The following is a 27,766-nucleotide window of genomic DNA, read 5'->3' as shown; positions in this document are numbered from 1 at the left end:
AAAAGCTCCTGCTAGCAGATGTTTTGGACAAGAGACTGAACTGGTTGATCATTCATCTGATTTCAGTGGTGGAATCAATGGGGCCTTGTTGAGGAGACAGGCCTCCCTCTTGATCAGGGTCCCCAACCTTTTTGAGTCGATGGGCACATTCGGAATTTTGAGTGTGTCGTGGCCACTCTTTTATTTATTTATTTGTTTGTTTGTTTGTTTCATTTCTATACCGCCCAATAGCCGAAGCTCTCTTGTAAGCACTCTTGTAAAATGGCTGCCATGGGGGGTGAGGACTTGGTCACAAAACACTCGGAAGGCAAACCGGTGAAACCAAAAGAACAGTGACTTGTCCAAAAACCTAAGTACAAAGCTGAGATGGAGTCTGAACTCCAAAACACAAAGCCACACTTTTGAAACCAAATGAAGATGGCACTGGAAGGCAGCACTGCACTTCACAGCATGCCAGTCTCCCAGTAAAAAAAAAGTTTAAAAATCTTAATGAAATAAAAAACAGGAGGCACCACATTGGAGACTCCAGCTCTGGATCCTCACATAATGGAACTTTGTAGTGTGTGTTCTGCTGATAATACACTCCATTCACGAAAAATAGGAAACCTGAGCCTTAAGACTGAACCTGTGCCCTTGTAAAAAGGATCCAACATTGTCCCAAATGTCCAAAGACGTCTTAACAGTTGGTACTTGGGCTGTATCAACAGATGGTATTCGTTTCAGAGCCAAACTACACTACAACCCAAAATTACATGAGGGCTCAGAAGGCCCATCATCTCTTTAAGCACCCGCATTATTGGCTCCCCCTGTGCTACACAAGGATCTATTATGGCTAAAGTGCCTCTTTTAAGATAGTGCATGCCCCTTACCATTTTATATGCGGCTGCATACAAAATAATCTTTACAAATCTACCAAATTTGGATACATCCTTTAGTCAATTTTCTAAAACCAATTAAAGTTGGCGCCCCATTCCCAACACACACAGGCAACAAAGAATTTGTGCATCTATTCTGACATGTTTATATCAAACTTTCATGGATACGGGCATTAATATACTGTTTTGGGGGGAAAATAACATTACGACTAATGCTGTTAGATTTAGTGAGTATCTGAAACCACTACAACCAAAGCAGTCACATTATTAGCTGCTTTTATAACAAGGCATTGGTTAGGTTTCACTTTTCCCGAGGTGTTAAAACCTAAGTAACTCTCAACTCAGAACTCAATTATCCACATACAGCCGTGGGAGTTTAATTTCCTCAACTCACGTAGACAATTCAAAGTTAACTAGAATTTGCAAAATAAGGGCAAGCTCTGTGGCTGAGATTACACATGAAAAAGTTAATACCCCACACACACACACAGCCTTGATCCAATCCCACTCCTATCTTCAAGTTTTTAAAAACTGAGGAGATCCGAATACAGATCTATGTCTTTGGTCTTCAGTAGCCTTGAAACCCAGAAACATTTATACTTTTGAGTATGAAAGTTGCCCAATGAATTTTGGGCACTAACCATATACTTATTCATGTTCAATGTCCAGTGATATCCATAAGTTCAAGTCTTTCCCAAAGCAATCCATGAAATAAAGAGATTCAGACTGGTAAATGCTTCATTCTAGTTTATTACATGAAATAAATATTAACATCTCTTGGTAATCTCTTTACTGTCTAGACCCAAGTTATAAACCAACAAAAACGTTAACCATATTGCAACTGAGCAACCTTACATTAATTTCTCTCAGCAAAATTTAAAGAAAATTGGCTCGGCTGAACTAAGTTCTTGTGTATTTGACTAGTTGAAAAATGTAATTATGAAAAACTGGATCAGCTTCTGTAGACCCCTGGGTGTTGCTGTAAACTGTTGGCACATGTCCCAAGTCAAGCATGTTATTTTGTTATGTAACCCTCCTAGCTTTCTTTTTAAATATCTAGATTTGAATGTAGGTTAAGAAAAATAATCCAATCTTTGCGGAAATTACCTCCTGGAACAGTAATGTTCTCCTTAACAAATTTTCCACCAAAAAAAGTCCATCTGTCATTTCCTCTGAGAATCCTATTTAAGCACAAGGCCAGTGTAGAAGCCTGAGTTCTGTTCCTTTTAAAACACCCCCAAAACAGAAATACTCTTTTTAATTGGATGGTGTGCATAAACATTACACTCCATAGATAGCAAAAATATCTTTTATTTATAATTTACATTGCCACAAATGAAAAATTGTACAATTTTTCTTACATATACAGTCTATTCCTGTTGAATTTGTACGCCATCGACAGAACTTTCACACAATAGACACCTGACACTGTGCAGGCAATAAGAAATTCAAATACAAATACAAAAATGTATTTATTAACCAAATAAGCAGCTGGGGCCCTGCCCCAGATGAACACTTTATTCATATAAAAATCATTTGCCTTCTAGAGTCAGCTAGAACACAGTAGCTCTTCTCTGTAATAAAAAAAATCACACAGTTTGTTTAAACTGACTCAACCTTTTCAGGTTCTGTTTTAATTTCGGCAGATGCAGGCGTGCTCCCTTCCATACATTCCTCAGGCTTTTCCTCAGGTTCTTCTTTGATTTTGGGACTGTTACAGGAATCCTGTACTTCTTGCTTGACAATACTTAACATAATATTTAGTGGGTTTTCTACAGGTGTCTTGCTAGGAGATGGCGTTGAATCAAATGATGAGGTCTGTAAATCAAAATGACCACATACAGGATTTTCACCACTAAAACACTTCATTGGTAGTTTCTTTTTTTTAAACATGACTGAAGATGGCAGATTTAAAATGTTCATTTCACGATCTGTATACCCTCTGTGATTACGTATAAATGGAGGGTGAAATACTTTTGTCTTGTTGGAATTCTAGGAATTTCAGCTTTCATTTATAAAAAGGTTTCTAAGCCTCATTGTTTCAGATACATTTCACTCAAACAAGGCGACAAAAGTCCACCAAACATACATTGTTATTAAACTCCCATTATTTTTAAAAATTAGAGTAACACTATCTTGAAGAGCTGGTTCATATTTTCCACATTTAGGAGTAAATTTCAGAAGCACGAAGACTACCTGAAGAACAAAGACTAACTGTCCAATTAGGGTTGCAGTAAACTAGCGTCCCCAGCCAATACATTTTGCAGATTTGATACATAAGTCTACAGAAAATCAAGACAAGGATGCACTTACCTTCTGATAATCTTCATAGCATGAAGGATGGTAGATCTGGAGAGAGAACATAACCAGTCTTAGTCTCCACATTTTAAAAAAGTTACGTAAGAGTACATTACAAAGCCATGAAAGTTCTGTTTCCACAAAGTCCCATCTTTCACTAGAATTTCTGTATAGATTTCCCTAGATTTATTCTGCACGACTGTAAATATTTATCCCCCTCTTGCTATTCATTGACTGTATTTAGCAGGGCCTATTTTGAACCTGTGGCAATTTACACATTTATCCACTGAAGCAGACTAATGGAACTCAGTAGGGATGCAACAGGAAGGCCCATTTTCAGGCACACCACCTTCTTGAATTCATAAAAGTAACAGAAGAATATTAGACAAAAACTGATCAGTATAGCCAATTTTTCCTTTGTGCTGCTGCATCAGCAAATAAACATTCAACATTACCTTTTCATCAACACGAATTGCATTTTTTAAGTGCCACTCCTCCTCTTCCTCATCCCAATATTGCTCAAATTGCTCCTGGCAGATTTCACAGCTCTGAAAAATAGAAAAGCAGTTAAAGAACAAACACTCTTTACATTTACAACATACTTATGCTTTTAGGTAACTATAGAAGCAATCTTATTTTGCCAAGACTAAGAAAATTGCAGGTACAGGACAACTACAACAATTCTGCACCTTGCTATTATTACCAATGTATACAGACTGTGAAATTCTGCTTATTAAATTTGTTAAGTGGCATTAACACATGGTGGACATGCTTTTAAACTACTGCTACAGCCAAATTCCTGGACATAATTAATTCTTACTGAACTCTCCAAAAAAGGACAAGCAGTAGTGACTTAAATGGGATTTTCTTTCCAACAAGAATTGAAAAAAATCCACAAGTTTGGTGGATTCATATTTAGCCTATAGAACTTTGTTGTCAATAATCCTTCTTACCATAAATGCATATCTACAAAAGCCAATTGTTTGTTGCGCAGAAGGTCTTTATATCAAACAGATGTAAAATACACTCACATACTTCTATCTTCATAGATATTAGCAAATATGAAAAACAAAAGTAAGGATTTCTGCATAATTAAACCATTCTCAAAAAGTAAGCTAAAGCCAGGTTAGAGAGCAATATTTACCTCATCTACTCCAGCTGGGCCTGCAGGGACACTTTGAAACTCTTTTTCTTTAGCCGCTTCTTGTGTTTTTAACACAACTTCTTCATGCACTTTTTCAAAGAACTGACTCTTTGCACGCTCCTCTAAATCAGCGATTTCTTCAAACTCTATCCAGTCCTAAAGAAAAACACTAATTTCAAACCCTTTTTTTCCTCTGACCTATTCCCAAAATGTTTAAGTAGACAAGTCCTCCTTGTAGTGAAGCAGGAATCCCTCCGCCCTTCACCGCATCCTGACTAGTACTCCATGGTCCTGTTCCTTAGAAACTGGATTGAACAACACTGTGTGTGGCCTAACAAACAGCACATTACGCTGCGTCATACAGAGTCAGACCGCTGGTCCATCTAGCCCAGTATTGCTGACACAGACTGGCAGCAGCTCTCCAGAGTTTTAGGCAGGAATTTTCCCAGCCCTACCTGGAGATACAAGGGATTGTAACTGGGACGTTCTGAATGCAAAGAATGTGCTCTACATTGAGCTGCAGCCCCTCCCTAAAGGAGTAAGGATAAAGTCTTCTGAATCCTTATGCTCCTGAAAAAAATGAACCACTGATCCTGTATCACTTTTTAATCCCCACAGAGCTATCCAACAATATATTGAAATTACGGTTGATTCAGATCACCAAGTGGCCCACCATTCACCTAGTAACACATCACTCGGAAGCTTTTCTCCATTCGGTGGTCCCTTCCTGAAAATGCTGAAAAGGGAGAGTAGGCAACCAACAGACACTTCAAACGACTGGGATATCGCATAATAAATGCCACATGCAACACAGACGCCTGAATCCACCAGTCATGTTTGTTAAAGCAAATCTAAATGTTAAGATCTACCTGTGACATGGCACCTGTGAACACTTCATGCAGATTTTTTTTTACCTATGCTTTGACTACTTGGTTAGGGCCACAAAAATCTCAGCTTCCAAATTTTTGTTTTTGCATTTAACTGTTGCAATTGCAAAGAAGTTCTTGAAAATATAGCAGCAAGCAAAATAGCACTTCTCAGATGCAGACACTGTGACCACCAGAGGGCACTCCTGTGGCAATAAATTACAAATAGAACACTACTAGGAGATGTAGGAAAAATAAAATGCACACTTTAAAAAAATGCATACTTTCACACTTTAGTTAATGGAGGAAATGTATGCACTTTTGAAAAATGCACACTTTTCCCATTCGAATGAACCAAAAAAAACAGTCACAAATGAGAATGGGAGCAAGCTGAACTGAGCTTTGAAGTTTGGAGAATTTTGGTGAGCTCAAGCATTCCTAGTTCTCCCATCCCCACTCCAAGATTGGCTTATAATGGAAGGAAAGTATGTCAAGTCCAGTAGATTGGCAGCCAAAGATCCAATAAAAAACAGGAAGCAGCTGCCCTCAAGAATTCAACAAGAAGGCTAGAAATGTGCAGAGGCAACAGTTTGCCAGGAATGTTATGACATTCTTGAGAAGCCATCAGCCAATATGGAACTCTGTATCTCAAGACAGCTGAGAAACTTTCAAAAGCAACCAGGCAATTTAAACTAGGTTTGAAGCCTCAAGCTGCTATAAGTGTGTATTTATCTCAGTATTTTGTTACTTAGTTTACTGTTGCCCCAATCCTTTGGAATACAACAGGCAATAAATTTAATAATAATTCTCTATGTCCAAAAAATGCAGATTGATTGGTCACTTACTGTTAAGCTATAGTACCATCTTCTGTGAGTGACTTTCCTGCTAACATCCTTTTCTGTGCGGTTCTGGCGATAGTGCCAGTCCAAGTGGTCAGCATATACATCTGTCTGTGAAGTTGTGAACCTCATTCCACAAGAGTAACACTGAATGCCAGTATAGAGCCGGTTTATAACGCTATCGTAACGTCTGAAAACAAGTTGGAAACGTCTTAGCAGCTGATTCATGGCAATTACTTTCGGGAGAAAAGGGCAAGCAAACCAAAGAATTCTGCCTTGTAAATGCAAGACCAAATTGGTTTTCAAGCTGGAATATGGATAAAATGAGTTCAAATTTCCAATCTTTGAGTAACAGGTATCAATCACTTGCTTTAGAACAAGGGTTCAAGAACTTTACCCGAATGAAAAGTGTGAGGATATGTTTCTCATCCAAGAATGAGAAAAGCACGGGTGAGGAACCTGTGGACCTCCAGATCTTGTTAGGACTTCAACCCCCATCTGCCCCAGCCAGCTTAGCTGGTGGTCAGGGATGATGAGTTTTAATCAGACAACATCTGGAAATCCATAGGTTTCACACACCCAGATTAGAGGACTTCTTCCATCAATGGGGCTTAATCTTGTCCTAGGCTGTGGAAGAAGTGGGGTGCAGGCACTGAAAGACAAGGAAGGGAGGAGGGCTACATGGGTCCATAAATTAAGGCAAATGCCTGATGGGGAAATGCAAGTCATCTCTCCCAACAAATCAAGCTACATGAAAGTTAGACAGGTATAAGGGATCAAGACACTGCCAGATCTCCTTAAAGAGGCCCACTGTAAATGAGGCCTTTTCATCTAGATTATTATAGGTGGTTAACACCTAATATTACACTTTTAAAAATGCCAATTTCATACACATGAATACAGCACTCCTTCCCATAAAACAGGAGCTTCCTAAACTTTCTCCTTAAATTCAAGTTTCCTTCATCTCAAACTGTCTACTTAAGTTAAGATGCTATGACTAGCCGTGTTCTGGGTTACATGCCCCTCAATAAATAGACGTACTGTTTCAGTTCTTCTATCCCAAAATTAGTTAGGTCTGGGACATCTTGATCTTCATTCTGGTCTTGATCTTCTTCTTCCTCCTCTGCAGCTGGCTGGGTAGAAACTTCATTTACTTCTAAACAAAATGAAGTTGTCAAGCATTTGGCCAAAATGTTTTGCTTTAAAAAAACTGTCATTGTAAGATTAAAACAGGCATATCTAGGATACAACGGTACAGCTTATCTAGTCATTCCTGAATTTACAGAAGGTTTAAGAATATTTTAAATAGTTGTAACCAACTTCTTTCAGTTCAACCAACTTCAATTCTTGGCTTTAAAAAGAAAAAATCCAAATCTGTCAATTTCTATCCAGCCCCTCAAAAGTCAAATTATTCACTACTGCTAATTTTGAACTGTGTCTACTGTTAAAAAGGGGCCGCGGTGGCTTAGTGGTTAAGACGCTGAACTGCAGACTGGAAGGTCGGCAGGTCAGCAGTTCGAGACCCGAGTGCTGCGTGACGGAGCGAGCTCCCGTCTTCAGTCCCAGCTCCTGCCAACCTAGCAGTTTGAAAGCAAGAAATTGCAAGTAGATAAATAGGTACCGCCTCGGCGGGAAAGGTAACAGCATTCCGTGCACCTCGGTGTTCAGTCATGCCGGCCACATGACCACGGAAGTGTCTTCGGACAGCGCTGGCTCTTCGGCTTAGAAACGGGGATAAGCACCGCACCCTAGAGTCGGACACGACTGGTTGGGGACACCTTTACCTTTACCTACTGTTAAATCCATTAATCTCTACAAGGTTCTTAGATCAAAATATATGGGACACTATATACAACTGTGTGTCATAACAAACCTTAACATTTTTTAACATTCAACATAGAGGACGGGTTCACATGATCAAATAAGCCATGGTGGCTTGCTGTAGGGCGCAATCCTATGGCTGCTAGACAGGCATGGAACGTCCCCAGGCTCCAGGCTCGTAAGAGCAGTGCGGAGCAGGGCAAAAGGAGGCGTTCCCGGGGGTGGGGCAGGGAGTGCCAATACAACACTTCCTATCCGTCATCCAGCCTCCCCACCCCACGCTCCAACGTCCTGCGGCTAGACCATGAAATCAGCCGTCTAGCCGCAAATGCAGGGTGGCTGGAGTGCAGAGCAGAGTATCCCCTCTGCGCTTCTTCCACCGTACACTGGATAGGTGATCACCTCCAAGTTCAGAGGCGTCCACCTATCCGCATAGGATTGCTCCCTCCATTGTGCAAACCAGGTCAGAAAATAAAATAACAGTAAGACTTACGTGCTGGAGTTGAATCAGGCTGTAAAACTTTGAGGATTCCTGTGGAAAGTAGTTTTGAGTACAATTCATTTACATCAAGTTGTCCAAGATGATTATCAGGATAGGAAAGTGGGACATTCCCTAAAAATAGATTAAAAATGTTAATACGTAACATGTTCTCCAAGAAAACTAGACACAACAGTGCTTCATTTCAAATAATTAGTAACTGTTAAGGCTTAAACAAGATCACCTGGTTAACAGATATATTTTACATTCTCTTTCCCCAACCGTAACTTTCCTTTCAACATAATTCTGAATGTCACTTCCGTCCCCCCTTCCCATTTCTATTTCCATGTATATGTGTATGAAAAGTCAAACAGCACACAAATCTATCAGCCAAATGTTACACATAGACAGCATCCCAAGAAATGCAGAACTAAGTTCCATGTTCCCAAGGGGGTTTCCTCAATAGCTCCTCCTCAGGCTGTTTGGTACACTGCTTTGAAATGGAAGGGAATCTCAAAATAAGTCTGCTGTGAAGTGCAGCTCTATAGTTCAAAGTCAAAAATCCCAGTGGGTGTATACAAGACCTGGGGACCAGGTTCTAAATTAACTTCTAATGTATGGACATTTTAAAATACAGCTTCCTATCTGGATAGCTCATTTCTTTTACCCCAATTCAATCCAAAGGGTTGCTCGTGTTTTTTTTTAGAAACATCACTAGCTGAACAAGGGCTGCATGGCAACACATCTGATGAATTCAGGCCAGGGATCATATATTCCCTCCTTCAGCCCTCAGGCTACCTTCTAAGAGGTGGGCAGAAGGTAGATCAGAATCTATCGGAAGTGTATCAGCAAGGGTTTCTGATTTCCACTGCGGCAGGGCCAGATAGGACAAAGGGAGGATTTAAAGCAGGTGTCAGCAGAATTCAGGGCCTGTTACCTACTGTAGCCCATGAGCATATACTGGGATAACCTGGTAATTTGTACTTATATATCCGGGTTAATCCAGTAAATGCTCAAGGAATACAGTAGGTAACAGGCCCTGCCCTGCTGGTAACTAGTTTGTATCAGGCTCCCCTTCTTCCCCTGCCCTGCCCCCGTTTCAGCGTTTTAACCTGGCTGCGATTGGCAGACAAAATGTAAGTTAGATGCCACAAGCCTGCTGACACCTGCTTTAAATCCTCCCTTGGTCCTATCTGGCCCTGCCACAATGCATGCCCCAGAACTACTACTCTCCTGGTGTCTTTAGCTTTGTAGCACAACTGTACCTTTAACTACCAGCATCCCACCCCTCAAACTCATTTCATATTTTCTCCCTCCAGTTTCCTCATCCATTCCTTCAAATTTCACATTTCCACTCGTCATCTGCTTTCACAGTCTACTTATCCCCACCACCTCCAAAAGCAGCAATTTTATAGCCAATAAATGACAGCTCTTGCTACTCTAAGAGGCCACAATCCAGAGCAACAACTACAGGCATGCTCAAATATTATACATACCTGGCAGTAGCTTGGAAATTGCTTCCTGTGAGAGCTATGTCTTATCATAAACTCGTCCAAAGTCTGCTGTGTGGTGTGAGAGGTTGTTTAAGAGCCACAAGTCCAAAGTCCCAATAGGCACACAACAGCGCTATTGTCATAGTTTTCTGGATTGTGGTTAGAACTGTGAAGGCTGAGCTTCGAATTCCTTGTCCTTGTCCATTTAGCGTTTGCACCAACTGTATGCAGGATATACACATCCCTTTGACCCTTGTGCCCCATCCACAAATGCCAGATGAGGAACTTAAGATGAGGCATGCTAGAAATTCCACTGAGCTGTACTGACCCATACTGCTGAACTCAACTTTGGAATGAGGAAGCCTAAAATATGGACAGGGCACTCCATATCAAGGCCTCTGAAAAGCTAATGTTTCCATTGAAAAGAACGAAATAGTTTAAATACTTACCAGGTTGACTTTGAACAAAGCTTCCAGGGTTTTGTGCATGAACTGGTAAGAGTGGTTGCCCTTGACTATAAGGTACAGGTTGAGCTGATGCTACTGACATAACAGGAACCTGTTTAGAGACAAGTACTGCTTTAGTCTGAATGTGCAGTTATTTCACTGTTACGTTCCAATCAATAATGGACTTTAATTCTGCATTCTGCTACAAGTACAGTAGGAAGCCATTTACAGAAGCAGAATCATATATCAATAAAACTGTATATAAAATTAAGAAATTCTAGAAATTAAAAGCATCAATATTAAAACCAGATTACAATTCACTTCCTGGGGCAGTATGTGCCAACAATATTAGCTAAGCACCAAAAATGTAAGTTCTGTTTTGCTTCCAGGAAGTGCCCCAAATTAAAACATGACTGCCATTACTTTTTTTCTCACATGCTGCATGACACTGAGTTATCTTTACACTTCACTCAGCCTATGATGTAAGGACTACACCACTTTCACAGAATCCATCTTGGTTGCTCACATAAACTAAGAGGACAATCCTATATTTAGAAAGAAAACAGTCCTACAACTCCCAACTTTCCCCAGCTAGCCTGCTGGGAATTGTAGGACTTTTTCTGTCTAAACATGCATAGGACTGTGCCCTAAATAATGCAAAGAAACAGGCAACATACAAGAGATGTCAATGTTTGCTACAAAAATCATTTCTGTCAACGAATTATTTCCTCAGGGTATCTTCAATATCAGGATTTTATTTTATAATCAAAATTGGGAAGTCTTTATCTGTAATTGTCAGGATTTTTCATGTTACTGTGGATTGAGTGCACAAAATCCAGACTGTGCACACACGCACACAACCTAACTTTTCATAGCACAATCTGCTTCACTGAAACTCCTAGACTCACTTAAATCTAGTGACAGAAGCTTCTATACGTTTTGTATTTTTGAAATGAAGGAACGGCTTCCTGCTACTGAGGGTGCAGTAAAGGAGAACAGGCATGTGATTATTCCTCATCCAAGTTGAATTTTGTAAACTCCTTACCTGTTGTGGTGGTTGAACATTCCCCACTGTCATACTACTGAAATTTCCATACTGAGGGCCCTGAAGGTTCTTGTCATCATAAAATGGGGGTCCAGGTGCCCTGTTAAGTGTATTAGGAAAGGCCTGTGCTCCAGAAACAGGTGGCCCATTGAAGTTTGGTCCTTGAGGGTTATCAAATATTTGCTCAGGTCTCTGGAATTGCATTCCTTGTGATGGCCCATTATAGGGTGGCTGGTTGGGAGGTTCATTGTATGGGCCACTTTGTCCATAAGGTGGTGTTTCAAGTCTTGAGGCAGGGTGATTAGCTACATTTTCAATTCGTGGACCTTGATGACCAAGAGGAATATCAAATCGTGTTGCCTGCTGGTGTTGAGGATCTTCAAACCGCTGAGGTATTGGCGTATCAAACCGTGGTTGTACCTGCTGTCCTGGTGGACCATCAAACCGAGGTGGTGTCTGCTGAGTAGGGCCCATTTCAAATCTTGGACCAGGTTGTACATGTAATCCATCTAGTCTTTGCAAAAGTGATGGCTGACCAGGTTGACCATCAAATCTTGACTGACAGCCATCAAATCTTGGGCCTGTTTGGTTAATAGGCCCTTCAAACCTAAGCCCACCTCCAGACTGGACCGAAGGTCCCTCAAACCTGGGACCAATCCCTGGCTGCCCAAGTGGCCCCACAGGTTGACTATGAGGCCCCTCAAATCTGGGTCCAACCCCTGGTTGCCCATGTGGCCCCACAGGCTGCCCATGTGGCCCCACAGGCTGCCCATGTGGCCCCTCAAACCTCAAACTGCTTGCTGGCTGCCCATGTGGGCCCATAGGCTGCCCATGCGGTCCTTCAAACCGCAAATTACCTCCTGGCTGGCCAAGAGGTCCCAATGGCTGCATATGTGGCCCTTCAAACCGTAGACCAGCCCCTGGTTGACCATGAGGTCCTATAGGCTGACCATGGGGTCCCTCAAACCTCATTCCACCTCCTGGAGGACCATGAGGTCCCACAGGACGGTCAAGAGGCCCTTCAAGCCGTATCCCACTTGAAGGTTGTCCATGTGGCCCTTCAAACCTCATTCCACCCGAAGGCTGGCCATCAAACCTCATGCTACCCGAAGGCTGATCATGTGGTCCCTCAAACCTCATTCCAGCAGATGGTTTACCATGTGGGCCCTCAAACCTAATCCCAGTGGATGGGAGGCCATGAGGTCCCTCAAACCTTATCCCACTTGAGGGCTGACCATGGGTCCCTTCAAATCTCATGCCACCCATAGATTGGCCTGTGGGCCCCTCAAACCTCAAAGCTCCCCCTGGCTGCCCCATAGGACCCTCAAACCGTATAGGAGTCCCTGCACCAACTTGCCCTGAGGGCCCTTCAAACCTCAAGGGACCGCCACCCATCTGTGTTGGTGGCCCATCAAACATCAGAGAACCTTTTCCTCCAGACTGTCCTGGGGGCCCATCAAACTGTGATGCTGGCTGACCTAGGGACCCCTCAAACCTTAAATTAGTCTGTGTTTGTGGACCTTCAATTCTAGAATTTGCATTAGCTGGTCCTTCAAAATGAGTTGTTTGTCCATCTCCGCCTGCCCTTATACCAGGATGTCTAGGAGAGCCCTCAAAATGAGATCTATCCTCCAACAATGAACTGAATCTTTGCTTTCCATCAGTAACCCCAAATCGTGATCCTGGACCCTCAGTAAACTGTTTCTCTGTATCTTCATATCTCGATCTCTTGTAATGTTCATTGAATGGAGACCTCTGCTCTTCTCGAATACCTTAAAAAAATAAATAGCACTGTTATAGACTTAAGTTTACTCAGCACCAACCCTGCTATATAAAGGGAGTCTACACCACTCTGAAAGGCATTTCCTCAAGTTTATCCAATTCATGAACTCCAAAATGTTCAATTTCCTGCTTCATTGCCCAAAGAAGTATCTAAAGCCTATTAGTTCTTATTTATTTTATTTCTATACCGCCCAACAGCCGAAGCTCTCTGGGCAGTTCACAATTCTTTCTAACTATAGTACAGATAATAGGAGTATTTTCCCCCAAACTCCTTGTACCTTTTGAAGAGTTTGACTCTTCATGTCTTCTCCGGCTATCATGTGATGAATTATCAGAGTATGGTCTGTTACCACCAACAGGGGAATGTCGCTTTGATCTTTCGCCAAACTGGCCCGCACACTTGTTCTTTGTTTGTTCACAGTCCTTTCCAGAAAGAAATGCATCGCTTAAGTGATAATCTAAAATTTCTTCAGGATCAATCATGTTGAGTCTTGGAAACGAGCGCTGAACTTGTGTTCTTCTTAGTGTAGCCTTATGTTCATGATATATTAAATCTGATTCAGTCAACAGGGGCTTCTTTTTCGAAATTCCCTTTTCACCTGTGGGACTATCCCATACATTGCACCTGTGCTTTCCTTCCTGATATTGGAAGAGCTGACGAATCTGATGAACCAGAACAAGGAACTCATCTTGTGTTATTTCACCAGATGCCAAGCGTTCATTTGCCTGCGAGAAGAAAAAAAATTAAAAGTTAATTTGAAAAGCCTTTAGGAAAAAGCTATGAATCAAGACAAAGTTAACATATTACCTTCTTAAGTAGCTCTCCCTTGTTTGCCAAGGTCAATTCTTTGGGAATCTGCAAATTAGCATCCACACTTAATCGATGTTGCTGCTTTGGTGTGCGAGGTGATGGCACTCCTTTACTAGTTGTCCAAGTGTCCCTGTGCCTCTGATGAGGTGATTTACAAGGTCCTTGATGTTCTTCACTAAGTTGGGGGCTAAAATCAGGAGGCAACATGTTACTTTACTGTTTCCGTACATACAGTGAGATTAAAAATAAGTACTCTAACTTTTGCTTCTGCATTTTATCAATACACTTTGTTTCTTTAGCAGAAACCCTAAATCTTCAACTACTAGAGTTGATTGATTGCAGCTCATAAATACTAACTTACTTTTTATTTTCTTCCCAACCAGACTTCCACCTTTTGCTTGACTTGGAACCTTGCCAGTTCTCCACATTTTCTTTGGGTTCCGAATTTGCTTTTGAAGGATGCTGGTTCATTCCTTCCTGTGTTCGGTCTTCATGAGCTTTTTTCAGCCTTCTTGAATCTCTCACTTCCTGTTTAAGGCTCCGTTTATTAGAGATCCTTTCATCCCGTATTCCTGGCCCAAAGTCCTCTACATGTGATTGCTTTGGCCCAGACTGCCGAGGCTTCCCAGTTTTAGGTCCAGAAGGAGAGAGACTTCTGAGCCTTCTTTTGGGTGACCTCCTCTCTCTTCGTTTTGGAGAATGCGAAGATGGTGACCGAGATCGAGGAGAACGTGACCTTTTCCTAGTACTTGATCTTCCTGGTTTTCCACCCTGTTTCTCTGACTCCTCAGTATTGACATCTTGCTTTTGAACAATGCCATTAATTATTTTATTTCTACCAAGTGATCTATGTTCTTCTTTGTCTTTTCTCTCCACACTTCTCCTCTTTTCTTTTGTATCATCATCTTTGCTGTCTGGCTTCTCTAGAAGATGCTTTTTTAATCTGGGATCTCTCTTGCTTATTTCAGACATTCTGGTGTTCTCACATTCTTGGTTTCTAGTATCTTTAGCATGGAGCAGCTTGTTTTGCAAGGGAGATGGTGATTTCGATTTCGATTTTGTATCAAATTGGTCAAACTCTTTCTTCTGCAATTTCTCACTTTGTTTTAGTTTTTCTTGCTTTGATATATTTTGTTTCTCAGCCTGTAGAGTTTTGCTAGTCTTTGTATCAGGCTGACTGGCTGGATTCATAACAAAGTCTTTCCTATGACTTTGATCTTTAGAATGAGAAGAATGTTGACTTGTTCTATTAAGACGAGGATCTCTGTTCCCTGCTTTGACATCATGGAGTGGAGACAGGCGGTTTTTCTCAGGTGGCAGACAAACCTGATGAGAAGCTTTAACTGGTATATGAGATGGTGGTGGAACATGTTGTTTCAAAGATGCTTGACCAAGGCTAGATCCAGTTTGTTGAACACTAAGGGAAACTGCCTAAAATAGAGGAGGAGGAGGAGGAGGAGGAAGAAGAGTTAACATTTAGAATACAAGTATTCCAAAAATCATAATGTTTCTCTTACAAATGATATGACATTAAGAAATATGAACTACATACTCAAATGTTTTGCATTTGTATATGGACAAATTCCTGAGTTCCAATTATATGTAATTATGTACCTGTAGAAAAGAGATGTTACGGTGAAAGATGTATAAAATGCCATCTTATTTGGGGGTTAGCCTCTTTTTTAGGATTGTTCTACAATATTTGCCATGGCTGTGCACGTGTCAAAGAATAAACACAGCATATTCAACATCTGCATTGGAAGATTATGTAGTATTCCCATTTTTTAAAAGGTTTTGTTTTATTTTCCAATCAACTACACTGAAATGGCATAAATGACGTTTCTGCAGCCAAGATGGTATGGCTAATTATTGAAAACATTAGGATGGCTCTGCAATCCAATCTTTTAGAACAAATGTGGCACACGCCGTAAGTAAATGGAGCAATGATTAAATATTCCAAACCAAAGAGCTGCTATCAGCACATCACAAAATATGACATTACACAAATTCTTAAATTCGAGAAGAAAACAGAGTGATCATAAAACTCTCCCTGTGGTGATTAAGAGCTGTTTATGTCACTTGGCCTGGCAACTGATATCCTATGCAGTGTCTTTCCTCCCTCCTCACCCACCCACCCTGCTTTATAATTTGCACTCCATGTCCACTATTTTCATAGGCAAGTCAGGAAAACATAAAGTGATGGGACCAACTCAAGCACTGGGCTATACAAAATTACAGCCATAGTGACAAGCGTAATTTATAGACCAAGTGTAATATAAAGGCAGAAGAGTTGGCTCACTGCACAGATGAGTCCAGTTTGAGGACAAGCTCAAAACGTTGTAGAAAAATCCATGCCTACCTTCAACATGTTGACTATTATCTGTACTATAATGGCCTTACACTGATTAATGCAATGCAAGAAAAATTATATTGTATGTAGAAGTTCCACTAGTCAACTGAAATGGACTACCGGCAGTGCAGGATTAAACCTTGTTTGCTTTGTCAGTAAGAAAAATCCATCCTGACATGCTAATGCAGTTATATCTGTCCTACTCACCAGTTGTGCTTTAGTCTGCTCTAGTTCCAGTTCTAATTTTTTCTGTTGAAGTTCTAACAACTGTTTTTGTTTTGCCAGTAGCTGTTGTCTTATTAGCTGCTCTTGAGTCAAATTCTTTTGTATTTCAGGAACAACTGGAGTAGAGGATACAGCAGAACAGGACACAGGAGAACAGACTGTAGAGCTAGGTGCAGGAGGTTCCTCAGGCTACCAAGAAAATGGTAAAGAACACGATTCTTACTTATGGGGAGAACCAACGAGGTATTAATTCAAAGCTACATGTTTTACTATTTTATTTACATTTTTTACTTCGCATATAAACTAGAATTTATAATCGGTATAATTTCAGACATTTAATACCATTTGTAAGTGGAAAATAGTTTGCTTTAACCTCATTTACAAGGATATGACAACTAAGTACTAGCTATCTCCTGTAACTGTTGACCTTTAAATATCACCTTAAAGTATGCCAAGTCCAAGAGTCTGTCACAAGGTCAGATAACCAGTTTAAAGCAGCATACACAGTAATTGTAGCAACTTACCGATTTATTTAAAAACTTAGGATTCACATGGATGCTAGAAGTATTCACATTAGGGGGTAGCGGCTTAATTGGCCAAGCAGGGTCTACTGAATTCACCCGGACATCGAGAGCATAGAGTTTCTTCAAAGGAAAAATTTCATCCCACGTGGAACGCAATTTAAATAAACTTTTCCTAGTATTTTCATCCACCTAAGAACAACAGAACAATTCTATGGCTTGTTAAGTTAATATAACACATGTTATGCTTCTTACTACAACTACCACAAAAACTGTATTCTGTGACTGTAATCCTGCTCATATATGTATACTAAAGTTTCATTGAAGCCAACAGAACTCAAGTACACACTGCTGAACAAAGTAATGCAACATGTATAGACAGTGATTTACAGACAGTAGCATAAACAATTGAACACAGTAAAACTTGTATTTGTACCTTCCAGATCTGGATTCTAAAGGTACATCCATGATATCCCATTTTATTTTTAAAATCGATATCCTGCCCTATGTCCCCAACTGGAACCTCAAAGCAGCTCACAAAAAATATTAAGATCACAATATTCACTGATAATTTTCACCTTAGTTTTTTAGTATTATATCTATCATTCCTGGTGAGGAAGAAATCCAGTATAAGCAATCCACAGACTACCGCATTAAGTCCTACTCAAATCAAAGAGTAAATATAGAAAGGGCCAGGCTGGAAATACTTGAGCCTGTCGTAAGACAGTTGTGGATCAAATATCTGTTAATTCTTTTCCACCACCTAAACCTTTATGGTCAGCCAAAAATGTATGCATGGCTTTTAAGTAGGTGCATCTGTTTGTTGTTAGACCATGCTACAGAGATTTGCCCCACCAAGATTTGTCTGACAAGTGATTAAGATGGATCCAGACTGTCATGCTTAGTGTAGATCCACTGAAATCAATGGGACTTGTTACACACGTTAGTCTAGCTAATCATTGATTTCAATGGGTCTATGCTAAGCATGCCTAAGTCTGGATCTAACCCTTCACTTTTCTTTTAGCATTAAACAAAGCTTGGTAAGAGGGATGTGCATTGGTTCAATTGTTTTGTTGTTTGAGTAACTCAGGTATTCCAACCTTTCAGTTCAATAGCACTTAGGTACCCTAAAAAATTCAAGTCACTTTTTTCCATTTCCTTCAATGAAAATCTGCTGTTCAAAGAATTTATAAAGGGAACTTAAATCTTTATTTCATCATTTTTTTAAACTCTGGTGAGCCCCCTTGGTGCTAGAAACGGCACCCATAATCAATTACTCTAATTTAAAAGAGAAACATGAACAGCCAAGAGTGCAGAACAAAAAAATTCTGGGAGACAGGCCCATGATCAAAATAAGCTTTTACAGATCTTGGTGGGCAGGCTCCATTTAAGTATCCGATGTTTGCATGTTCCTCTACTATAACTGGCTGAAAGCCCAATATTGTTTAATTAAAATTAATACAGAAGAATACGCAAACACACACTTGATCAGATTCCTTGGGCAGCTAAAAAATCTTACATGTTGGAAGTTTAGCGAGTGGTACTCTTAAAGAATGTAGCTGAAGCAAGCATTCACTTCCACTGATGTGACACAGAAGCAAATTGTAATAAATGGCAAAATTAACACAGAATAGCGTTCTATTCTGTATTAATTCATCCAGTGAAATTCATCCAGTTTTCTAATTCAGGTCTTCTCCCTTTGGATATGCCCTATACATTTCATGCTAAATACCCAATCACATTTTTGTATCCTTGTTTTCTGAATATCAGTTGAGTGTGAATAAATGAAATCCAGGTAAAAATGGTTCTACTGCTTTCTTTACACTTAATACCCAAGAAAACCCAAGACTGAGTGCCAAGTATTTATTTATACAACAGCGAATTCGAAAACATTTATGAAAGCACATCTATATATACCTTTTCAAAAACATTAACAAATGTTGCAACTAGGTTTTTAGTAAATGCAGCAAGATATTCTCTTCCAACATTCTTGACAATGGAGTCCATAAGGTACATAACAGGAAGTTTCTCATTAGAAGGAGCCTGGAGTAATAAGAAGAAAACTGAGACATTTAGTTATAACAAAAACATTTTGATTCTCTTTTTCACTTAAGGAGTCACCATTCCCAGCATCACCATACCTCTGTTTGTAATAATTTTGAACTAAAGGATGATTCACATAATTTTAGAAGCTGACTAGCTCAACAGCAACAACAACAAAACCCCCAGTTTTGCTATTATCTGGTAGATTGTGTTTTCCTTTAAGAGAAAGGGACATTCAGTTTCTGCCTTGGCAGGAAGAACTAGCCCATGACACAAAATTACTGTTAGGAGTGTCCAACACAGCCACTTCATAGTCTATATATAATTAGAGGGAACAAGTTTCTGCTGGAATCTCTAGAAGATGGGAAGTGAACCAACTTAAAATATTTCTAAGTCCCATAAAATAAAGGGGAAAATTCTCAGTGGTAGGAGAGATGAATATCAGTGTCTTTGAGTGAGCCACATTTGGAATAAAGTTACTTTGCGGCAATCCAAGCAAATGTTATGCAAGTGTCACCAACTCTGGCCAGTTGAAGCAATCCCACTCAGACTCTCTCAAAACCATATTCAAGCCACACAACTGGAACCAAAAAAAAAGAAAAAGAGTATAAATCCACAATGGAGTTATGATGATGAATTGACAGGCTTATAACTGGAACCAAAGACTGGCACGGAAGACAGTCTTCAAAGGCTGGACACTCCTCAATGCCCAAGGAGCCAAGTCGGATTTTTTTCTCCATACATGAGACGTGCCCCAAGTTCGTGCAGCGCAAACTCTGTGTTGTTGAAACTGCACTTCCAAAGCAAGTGGAAGCCTTCTTGGTTCCGTTCAAAATGAATGTTAACGTCTCATCCATATCAGGAAGGGGCAGCAAGTTTCCAAAAAGCATCAGCATGTAGAGGGATTTGTTGGGAAAGATCATTAAATGGTTCTAACACATGTTCCATATTAACTGTCTGCCTTCTGTACAGGAGTAATTTAATTCCCATTTACCACCCAATAATTCTAAAGACCTATCATTTACATGCAGTTTAACATCTAACAGGGTCTACAATCAGTTGAAATTCTGCTATCCAGACAAGATATTGTCCAACTGTCTTTATAACTAATGTCTTCCAAGTACATAGAAATTTGTAGGAAGTAGTCTGGTAACAGACGCTTTTAATGTAGGTAAACCTGAACCATCCTTGTTTTATCTTCAACCTTAACTGTGTGGTTGGGGGGGGGGGGTTGCCCTGCAAAAGGTATTCAAACCATTTCTTTAGACTATCATCCTCTGAAATTTGCTTCAAAGGTAATTATATTATCACATCTTCAACCAGGTGGGGCTTTTACCAAATTGCATATAATTAAAAATTAAGAGCAGAGAGAACTATGCCTTAGTATGAAAACAAGAAGAGCTCAGCGAAGGCATATATGATATGTAGGGGAAAGTATTAACTCCCTAAGAGTTGGAAATGAAAATAATTAGACTACACACAATTTGACAGTGTGTAAACTGTCAGGAACCCATTTTACATATCACAATAGGGCTTGGGAACTATTACAGCACTTGCAACACTTGTGCCCTGCTTTTAAACCCCAAGTGTGGTAGTTCTCAGACTGTCAAGGCCAGCTGTCAAAAGGAACACAGCTGACTCCCAGTATCTTATTCCCAAAAGTATGCACTACTTGTCCTCTTAATTTTAAGTGGCAAAACTGCTATTTCAAGTATTATAAAACGAACTCCAAATGCATTCACAGAGCTGTGAAAACTGTGTGTGAAGTTATTTTGTGAAACAAGGATGCAAGCCTATCAGAGAATCTGTTTTTAGGAATTAGGAAGCAAACTGCAGCTTTAAATGAGTGGAATGCCACATCTGAGAACCAGGACTTAAGACTGCAGTACTTAAGTTAGCAAACTACTCCATTAGTCTCTGAAAGGAAACACACTGGGATATGTTTGAGATCGACCCCCAAGTTGAGGAAAACCCAAGTTAGATTACCAAGCAGTTGTGGAAGGCGGGAAGGCAACACAAACCACCAAGAAACTGAAGGTAAATTAAGCTCAAGCTGATCTGCAGGGAAACCATGTCCAGAGTTCTCAACAGAATGCTTGCTGCACTCCTTCAAATGTCATTATGAATGAGTGTTGAAAATGTGTGGGTCTGTGTTTTTTCTGCTAGACTTCCCAAACAGTTTTGAGCCTTCCTCATACCTTTGTCATAAACCCAGGACATAGAATAATTTAACGCTTTGGAAACAGATTCTGCACTACACCCGGGAAATAAAAAGACAAATACATATTTCATACATTTTATTTACATTTTTGAATACCAGTCACACATTTCAAAATCATTTATTAAAAATGTCAGCAAACCACTATGTTTTACACTAAATAGAAACTGTCTCCAGACAACACTTTCTTTCAAAAGTGGTTTTCAGAGAACTCAAATCTCTTGTTTCATCCTGGTCACTAACGACAACTAGGCAAATCTAATTAGAGGTACAAATTTTAGATATTTTTAAATACACTTAAGGGGAAAACTATGTAACCACCCCAAACCCAAACAACAGTACTGGAATTTATGATGTATTATGTACTTCCAGTCATTAACAGAGAGACTGAAAACAGGAAAGTGTCTGGAGAATATACTGAAGTTAACCAACCTACACCGTAAGCAGCCTTTCCCTATCCCATATTTCAATTTTATTATCATTTAAAATCCCAGATTAAACTAGCAAAATAAAAAGCCCAACAACCTAGAGGAAGCCAAGTGGGGTGGGTGAAGGGAGAAGAAAGAACAAGAGAGCTGAGATGTTTAATGGAGTTATTTAACTGTTTTGTTATTTAAATGATAAAAGGATCAAACATCCCTGGGCAAAAAAGTGTAATAAAACCTAAACCATTTGCAGCCAGCTGACTTATGTCAGAAAATGCCTGGACTGTATTCTACTCTTCTTTTTTTTTTTGCATCATATGCGTCTCCGGCGCCATGTTGCAATTGTACAGGCTGCTGTGGTTCCTACAGACAGGGTGGAACATTTAGTTCCCTGGCTTAATGAATGGGCTGCTCTAACGAGAAATGGATCATGCACACACAGACACACACTCCCTTCTAATCTGTCATGCCTCTATTTACGCAAAGCATTCCAAGAGTATACTGATCCCCACCCCACATAGATATCTTTCCCAAAGGATCAGGAAAGAGGGGGAAATTTCACCCGTCATAACAGAAAACCTTCCTAAATCTCACGAACCTTAACTAACATATTGGATAACACGATAAAGCTATCCTTGTTTATAAAGCCTTATTCTCTTCTTAAATTTGGTCATTCAAACCTCTCCACCTGTTTAAAATGATAAAGAATACCAAATAATTGAAACAGCTAATTAAATGGAGACCGAAGCACGTTACTTAGAGAGACAAGGACTGCAGGGCAAAGCATGGCTATTGCTGCATAGTCACTGCCAGGCCGCCATGTTGTGTGTCTCATTTATGCAGGCTTGAAAAGTCTGTCATGATATCTTCCCAAATTACTTGGAGGAAGGGGGAATCAGCTCCTCCCTTTAAATTTGCTACGTTCTTCCAGATTTTCTTGTATCCTGCAACTGTACTGCCATGAAACAGCCAATCCACACACACACCTGCCTTAACTCTGCACCACCATTAGATGGATTCCTTCCCCTAATCTACTGTTTGGGCTCCTTGCTTTTCGCTTATCCTTCGCTCACTTTACCATTCCATTATTTTGTCTTAAAAGCAATCCCCCTTCCACCAATTATCTAGCTATCTTCTAGGTATGCCTCATCTGTATCTCAAAAACAGGGCCCCCCACCTTAAGATACCCAGGCCAATCATTGCCCATCTGTTCCTAAATACCACGTATGCTTCCCACCGGGGCCCAACTCCAGTCCCCCTTGGCACCTACAATTCCTCACAGCCCCTAGATCCTTTTCTTAGCCCCTGTATGTCCTGCGCCACCCCAACCCTGCACCTAACTCTGACTGGATCTGTAACTCCCATTACCATCACTAGCTATATCCCTGTTCCCAAAGCCATGGCTGACACGTTTGTATGCATTTTATCTGCCCTGACACTGGGGTACTCCTGCATTGGCACGTTTTTGTTGTTTACGATATATTCACGGGACAAGCTATGTTTATCCATTTGGTATACTCTCTTACACCACCTTCGGGTGGTTTCGTTCGCATTTACTGAAACCTCACTTTGAGAACTATCTGGGCCAGAACAACAACATGCAGTATGCGCGTGTGTGCACATGTCAGGGGCAGAATCAGCCATTTCCCTTTTCTCCTCAAGAGTTCCTGTTTTGCAACCTCCCTTTGCCTGCCCTTAACTCCTCCGTCCCTCTTCCCCACCATAATCCTTTCCCTGCCTGCGTTTCCCCATGTACTGCCGCGTCCCTAATTCCCCAACTGCTTTCCCTCCATTTCCTCACCCCTTTACCACCCTGCTTCGCCCCGATCCCTAACTTCCAACACCCCCCCATCTGATCTCTCTCTCTCTCTCACACGCACGCACACGACACTCCCTCCCACCGCCCTAGTCTTCCCTGCCTGCTTCTGCCTAAAAAACAAAATGGGGGCTGGCCCTGGAGATGGGGGAAGGAGACTGGGGGGGGGGTAGAGAGAGCGTATTCGGCGTGTATAAAAACCTTGGCGATTTGCGCCTCGATCAGCGAGACGATGTCCTTGGCGAAGGGCACGTTCTCCTCGGCCAGGATGGTCAGCATGTTGATGTGAGGCTTGCTGTTGAACGTCAGGTCCTCGAGCGACGACTGGTAGTCGCGGCAGGCGTCCTCGCTGCCGCCGGCGACGGCGGCGCCGGACCCCTCCGACGCCGTCGTGCTGCTGCTGCTGCTGCTGCTACTGCTGCCGCCGCCCGACATTCTCCCCCGCAGGGCTGACAGGCCGCGGAAACGAACGACCCCACCGAGGAGAGAAAGAAGGATGGACAGACAACCCTCTCCTCCTCCTCCTCCTCCTCCTCCTCCTCCTCCCGCCCCCGGTTGTCGCTGAAGTCGCTGCTGGTGGTGCGATTCCCGCTGGCCTCTTCTAGCTCATCCTCCGCGCCGCCGCCGCCGCCGCCGTTTTCTCGTCGAGCCGGAGCTTCGCTGGCCGCCGCCGCCGCCGCTTTTTCGTCAAGCCGCTTTCTCTCCCTCACAAAAACACGCACAAAATGGCGGCGGCTCCTGCGGCTCGCGAACTCCTTCTTCCTCCGGCTCCAACCGCTGCGTCATATGAAATGGTTCAGCGGGGGGGGGGGAGGGGGCGGGCGCTTAGGAAGCGCCTTTTGTTCGCTGGCCGTGCCTCCATTGGCTCGCTCCTCCTCGCAAGCCGCATCCTGATTGGGCCACCCGGCCTCTCCTCCCGCTCTTGCGCCGTATCTCACTTCCGATTGGAGCCGCCTCCCGCAGCTCGTTACTTGATTGAGCGGAGATGTCCTTAGCGGTGATTGGTTGACTCGGTAGAGAGGGGTGGTGTTTTTTTTATTATTCGCTACGGACCTTAAGTCCCGCCTCTCTTTATCGCTCTTGCAGTTTGGTTGGGCCTGCCGAATATAATCCCGATTTCTCGTAGTAGTCTGACGTTGGGGGTAGCTTGCTCCCCCTCCCCCCTCACCACCACGCGTATAGACGCACCCCCTGCTCCCCCTTCACTGGCTTGGTGAAAGGCTGTTCAGGAGAACTCGTTTTCTATTGGCCCGGTCGCCAGCTCAACTGTTGCTATGGTAATGCGGGCCTTTCGAGGCCTACCTGAATGTCATGCGGGATGGATCCACACTATAAATTTCCACACGGTAGTTTAGCTACGGAAACCAGCCCCGCCACACGTTGCCCCAGCGGCCGTTATTGATAACTGTTGAGGCTTTCGTAACGCTGTTTGAGCCAGCTTTTCGCTCTGAAAATACATGCACATTTAAAATACGCCACTGGCTAACGTTGTGGCTGGCCCTTTTTCATACACGAAAAAGCCACTGCCTAAGCAACGTATTAGTCAGTGGCTTATTTTAAATGTAAACCTATCACGCACGCAGCAAGCATAGGTACTTGGATTGCAACCGTTTTAAACAGGCCTAAAATAGGCTTTCCGTAAACACCACCTGAGTTTTGGGGACCCTCCCCTGGGAATGGAAGTGTGAAGAAAAAATAAGGAGTTATCTCAATATTAATCTGCGAATTAGATGCATGCTTCTCAGCTTTTGGGTTACATTCAAATATCCTGCTAATCTGATAAATCCCTTGAAAATACAAACACGCTTTTCCCCTAAGGTCAAATGATTTCTTCTTTGTGGTGCTGTCATGTGATGAAACCTCCAGGAATACTTCCAACTACTAGACGCACCAATCTTTATTTACAATTAAACCAAAACAAACTCTAATGACCTTTCCGAGACAGCCGGAAGACCCACGGGGGACCCATTTTGAATTTGTACACACAGCTACGATCACGTATGGGTAAAGGGTGGAAATGTTCCATTCTTTCAGTGCTGTGTTTCCAATTATGAATCTATTCACATCAGCTTTGATTTTCTATTTCATAACCAACTCATGCCTCTACTCTACAAAGGGTTTGGCAGTCTATATATTAATAACCTTTATGATTAATTTAAGCACCACAGTCGCCTCACATTTGACAAGACTGAGTTTTCGTAACGGGGAGATTTCACTTAAACCCCCCATGCATTGAAAGAACGGGTGACAGAGATGGTGGTTGCACCCAGGATCCCCCTGCCCCCACATGGAAGACTTCTATGCGCATGTCAGCATGCCCACAGGACCCCTTCACGCAGCTGCCGAACCACAGGGCTGGCTAGCAGGTGTGGGACTCCACAGCACGACCCCCTCACCCGTTCTTTCCAAGCACGAAGGAGTCTGCAGGAAACACACCCATGAAACGGTGACTGGGTTCATCTTCTACCCCTTGATCACCGTGGATGGTCCTGCATGAACAGAGCCTACTTGCACAGGCCTTGGTTCTCCTCTGAGGTTATGCATGCAGTGGGGGCGGGCGAGCAAGCCCAAGGCTCGCTGCCAGCTTCTGATTTTAAAAATATCTCCTCTGTGGGTGGAAGTACAGGCAGGTGTACAGGGCTGGCTCAAGATGCTTTGCCGCCGGAGGCAAAGGACAACATGGTGGCACCTCTGCCGCCCCTTCGAAGTACAGAAGCCAACCAGGCTGACAGGTGAATCTTACTTTTAAAATTTGTGACAGGGCAGCACCCTCCGCTGCACCGGACGGCAACAGTCTTAGGGGGCACCGGGCAGGCCGCATGGCGCACACAGCCCTGTCCTCCAGCTGAAGGGAACAGCCTACTGTAATGCGCTCTACGTGTGGTTACCCTTGCATACGGTTCAGAAGCTGCAGCTGGTACAGAACGCGGCAGCTCGCCTGATTAAAGGCAGCTGCCGGCGAGATCACATCACTCCAGTGCTGAAGGAGCTGCACTGGTTATCAGTTATTTTCCAGGCCAAATTCAAGGTGTTGGTTTTGACCTTTAAAACCCTATATGGTTCCAGCCCAGCCTATCTCAAGGAGCGCCTCCAGCAGCACCAGACAGGCCGCTTAACAAGATCAGCCTCGGATGGCCTTCTCTCCGTCCCATCAGCCAGGACAGCTAGACTGGTGGGGACGAGGGACAGGGCCTTTTCTGTGGTGGCCCCCATTCTGTGGAACTCCCTCCCTAGGGAACTCCGTCATGCCCCCTCTTTAATGAGCTTCTGCTATGCATTAAAAACGTGGTTGTTCAGGCAGGCATTTGGGGTGGGTTAGGGTATTTTAGAAAATGTTTTTATTGTAGAATTTTATCGTTTTACACTGTTTTATTGTATGCTGTACATTGCCCAGAGTGGCTGGGTGACCAGCCAGATGGGCGATTAATAAATTTAATAATAATAATAATAATAATAACAATAATAATTTTAAAAAAAAACAGCCGGGGGGCATGACTAGGGGACCTTCTACCTTTATCAAACTCACTCTGCCTAACGATAGGGCCAGCCCTGCGGGAGGTGCAGCACGACAGGGTGGCAAAGCTGGGCATTTGCTCGGGACCTTGGAGTGGCAGAGGGCCCCCTGCCCCAACAGTGGCACCATTCTCACTTTGCAGGGGGCACTCAAAGGCAGTTCTCTTCCAGGATAATATGGGCAGCAGCAGGGCCAGTGCCAAGCCTTGGCACCAGTGGGCACTTGCCGCAGCCCATGCCTCAGGCAGCGGGAAGCAGAGAGGCTAATAAGGCACAATTCCTGATCACAGAGTGGTTTGGAAGCACATTCACCTGAGCGCATTTACAACCCCCACCCCGCACTTCAAATGCACAAAGATCTTTAGAGGACCCCACATGCCCAGGGATGCTGGGGGTGGAACCTGTGTGTATGCCCCTGCCTCCCTGCACAGTTTTAGCCCTTGCATGTGCCAGCGAATGCCTGCGTAGGACTTGAGTGTGATTTCCTCGAGGACCCTCCAAATCCTGAAGCATTCATTGACCTCGGCATTCCTTAGAACGCCGTTTGAAAATCATTGTCTTAATGGGACATTGCAAGATCTGACACATGTAATGTGCTATCCCACAGGTTTCTCAGTCCCATTCCATAATACCTGTGCAGATTCTCAGTCTTTATGCCCAAAGTTATGTATTGCTGCTTTGGCCTTAGTAGTGATTAGTTGGGGCGACCTTTTTGCTGGGTAAATTTCGAGGTTGTTACGGAAACTATCTCTCTGAA

At 42.4% G+C, this 27,766-nt stretch overlaps 1 protein-coding gene across 2 annotated transcripts; it reads right to left on the bottom strand.

Annotated features, from left to right (window-relative positions):
* Positions 1–1,607: 1,607 nt before the first annotated feature.
* On the bottom strand, positions 1,608–24,381 carry PCF11 (PCF11 cleavage and polyadenylation factor subunit). 2 transcript variants are annotated; one of them, XM_084842497.1, is made up of 16 exons: positions 23,698–24,381; positions 18,912–19,037; positions 16,998–17,186; positions 16,456–16,662; positions 14,260–15,329; positions 13,896–14,085; positions 13,366–13,813; positions 11,306–13,077; positions 10,264–10,372; positions 8,337–8,456; positions 7,064–7,178; positions 6,029–6,212; positions 4,318–4,473; positions 3,629–3,721; positions 3,189–3,224; positions 1,608–2,693 (listed from the first exon to the last, which is right to left on the bottom strand). In XM_084842497.1, the coding sequence occupies exons 1-16, from the start codon at positions 23,929–23,931 to the stop codon at positions 2,478–2,480; spliced, it is 5,265 nt and encodes a 1,754-aa protein (XP_084698623.1). In that variant the 5' UTR covers positions 23,932–24,381; the 3' UTR covers positions 1,608–2,477. The 2 variants fall into 2 exon arrangements, with proteins under 2 accessions (XP_084698623.1, XP_084698624.1); XM_084842498.1 differs by having other exon boundaries at positions 7,064–7,175.
* Positions 24,382–27,766: the final 3,385 nt, after the last annotated feature.

Source organism: Heloderma suspectum, chromosome 3, assembly GCF_057233095.1.
Source record: "Heloderma suspectum isolate Gila_16-S chromosome 3, 16-S_ref, whole genome shotgun sequence".
Lineage (NCBI taxonomy): Eukaryota > Metazoa > Chordata > Lepidosauria > Squamata > Helodermatidae > Heloderma > Heloderma suspectum.
This window is presented reverse-complemented; position numbering and strand designations above follow the sequence as displayed.